At 44.3% G+C, this 2887-nt stretch overlaps 1 protein-coding gene across 1 annotated transcript; it reads left to right on the top strand.

Moving 5' to 3' along the window:
* The first annotated feature begins 896 nt into the window (after positions 1 to 896).
* On the top strand, positions 897 to 1981 carry LOC111153154 (olfactory receptor 5AU1). The gene is given in 4 exon segments (XM_022511964.1): positions 897 to 1204; positions 1206 to 1435; positions 1438 to 1602; positions 1605 to 1981. Coding segments are annotated over 4 exon segments (1080 nt in total).
* The last annotated feature ends 906 nt before the right edge of the window (positions 1982 to 2887 follow it).

Genomic DNA, 2887 nt, shown 5'->3' on the forward strand with positions numbered 1-2887 from the left:
TTCAGAGGCCATTTTAGAGCTGAGCCAATAATCGCTTTCAACTCCTCTAGAACATTCAGGATCCTCTGAAGTTGTTCAGTCACTGTTGCTCACACACATGTCTCTGTCTGTGTTTGATGGTGCTTTGCTTGCCAAATTTTGTTGTCATTTCATTTTATCAATCATATTTAGTTATGCGCTAGGTCTGTCTCTCCAATGAGAATAATCAAAGCTAACATTCTTTGAGCTTTCTTAACATGCCAGGCTTTGTTCACGTGATTTTACGTGGATTAACTCATTGAATTCTTACAACAATCTTTTGAGATTAGTGCTATTTTCCCTATTGTACAGATGAGAAAACTGAAACTCAGAGAGGTTAAATAACATTCCCACACTAACACAGCTAGTTAGTGGTGAGGTCCCAGCTTGGAACTTTGGCAGTCTGATGCCAGAACCTGTGTGCTTTAACACAAAATACACTGTCCCTAGAATGTAATCTTCCTTTTTTTTTTTTTTTTAAAGATTTTATTTATTTATTTGACAGACAGAGATCACAAGCAGGCAGAGAGGCAGGCAGAGAGAGGAAGGGAAGCAGGCTCCCCGATGAGCCAAGAGCCCGATGTGGGGCTCGATCCCAGGACCCTGGGATCATGACCTGAGCTGAAGGCAGAGGCTTTAACCCACTGAGCCACCCAGGCACCCCTAGAATGTAAGCTTCCTAAAGACACACTTTTGAATTTCCGAAGCTTAGCATATGGAAGGCCAGTCAACAAATATTTCCCAAGTAACTGTTTCATTATTTAGAGCATCTTAAGGTTGCAGAGAGACCAAATTGTATATATTTCTTTTCTGTTTTTACTACTGCTCTAGTAATGTTTCCCAACCAACCACACGACCAAGTAGAGAAGACCTTCTCTATGAAAGAGTCCTACCTACAAAGGACTTCCACAGTGAGACCAATCTTCAGATTACTGCCCTTGGCTAAAGCAGAACCAAATCCAGTGAGAGCCCCTGGGTGTTCCCCCTCATTTCGGGTGGTCCCCTTGCTCCTCATTCCAGGGCACTGGAGAAATATGGAAGGGGCAAACCTGAGCCAAGAGATTACGTTCGAACTCTTGGGCCTCACCAGAGACCCCCAGCTCCAGAAGCTGCTCTTCACCGTGTTCCTGGGCACGCACACCATCACTGTGCTGGGGAACCTGATCATGTTCCTCCTGATCCACGTTAAGTGCTCTGCACACACCCATGTACTCCCTCCTGAAGAGCCTCTCCTTCTTGGACTTCTACTACTCCTCCACGGTTGTCCCGCAGACCCTGGTGAACTTCTCAGCCAAGAGGAAGGTGATCTCTTATTTTGGCTGCATGGCCCAGATGTTCTTCTATGAGAGTTTCGCCACCAGTGAGTGCTCTCTCATTGCCATCTTGGCCTATGACCACTATGCCGCCGTTTGTAACCCCTGCTCTTCCCACTCGCCATGCCTCCTGAGATCTGTGTCTCTTTGATTGTGGGCTTCTATGGTGCAGGGTTTCTCATTTCTCTTATCCATACAAGCTGTATCTTTAGTCTGAAATTCTGTGGTGCTCACATGGTCACTCACTTCTGTGCCGGACCACCTGTCTTGTCTCGTCTTGTGAGGACACCACACTGTGTGAGATCCTGCTCTTCCTTTTTGCTGGTTTCAACCTTTTGAGCTGCACTCTCACCATCTTGGTCTCCTACCTCTTAATCCTCATTTCCATCCTGAGAATGAACTCAGTCCATGGCAGGTTAAAGGCCTTTTCCACCCACGCTTCCCACCTCACTGCTGTTTGCCTCTTCTATGGTACAACACTTGTTATGTACCTGCACCCCAGGTCCAGCTACTCATTGACCCAAGACCACACAGTTGCTGTGATCTACACAGTGATAATCCCAATGCTGAACCCCCTTATTTATTCCTTGAGAAACAAGAATGTGAAGGAAGCTCTAAGAAAGGTTTGGGGCAGGAAAATAATGGAATAATGGAATACCACATATCTTTAGAAAGCCAAAGGAGGGGCACCCAGGTGGCTCAGTCAGTTAAGCATCTGTCTTTGGCTCAGGTCATGATCACAGGGCCCCGGGATGGAGCCCCACATCGGGTCCCTGCTCAGTGGGGAGTCTGCTTGAGTTTCAGTTTTCCCTTTTGTAAAATAGGAAAACTAATAATTGTAGCAATACAGTTGTTGCTAGGAGAATTGAGTTGATGCAGGCAAAGCACTTAGAAGGGTGCCTGGTTCAGAGCAAGCACTTAATAAACATGAGCTCCTATTATTGGAAATGGCTGCTGACTTTTAACAAATGCCTTTCAGTTACTCTTGATATAATCATGTGATCTTCCTCCTTTATTTGTTCCTGTGCTGAATTGGAGACACATATTTCCTAATGTTAAGCCATTCATATTTCCTGGAATTCTACCTGGTTGTGAAATGATTTTCTTTTAATAGATGGTTGGATTTGATTTGCAAAGATTTTATTTAGACTCTTGGCATCTATATTCAAAGATAAAGTTAGACTCTTGTCTTTTTGTATTATCTTCATTGTGTTTTAGTATTAAGAGTAAACTAGTCTTGGGTACCTGGGTGGCTCAGTCAGTTAAGCGTCTGTCTTTGGCTCAGGTCATGGTGTCCGGGTCCTGAGATCGAGCCCCGCACTGGGCTCCCTGCTCAGTATAGAGTCTGCTCCTTCCTTCCCCAGTTCCCCTGTTTGTATTGTCTCTCTTGCTGTGTCTCTGCCAAATAAACAAGTCTTTAAAAAAAAAAAAAAAAGAGTTAACCAGGCTTGTAAAATGTATTGAAGATCTTTCTTCTTTGCCTGTAGTGTGGAATAATTTAAGTAAGATAGAAATATCTGTTCTTTAAAAATGCTGTATACTGGGGCACCTGGGTG

The sequence above is a fragment of the Enhydra lutris genome, unplaced genomic scaffold (genome assembly GCF_002288905.1).
Source record: "Enhydra lutris kenyoni isolate GAN:26980312 unplaced genomic scaffold, ASM228890v2 scaffoldscaffold31, whole genome shotgun sequence".
NCBI lineage: Eukaryota > Metazoa > Chordata > Mammalia > Carnivora > Mustelidae > Enhydra > Enhydra lutris.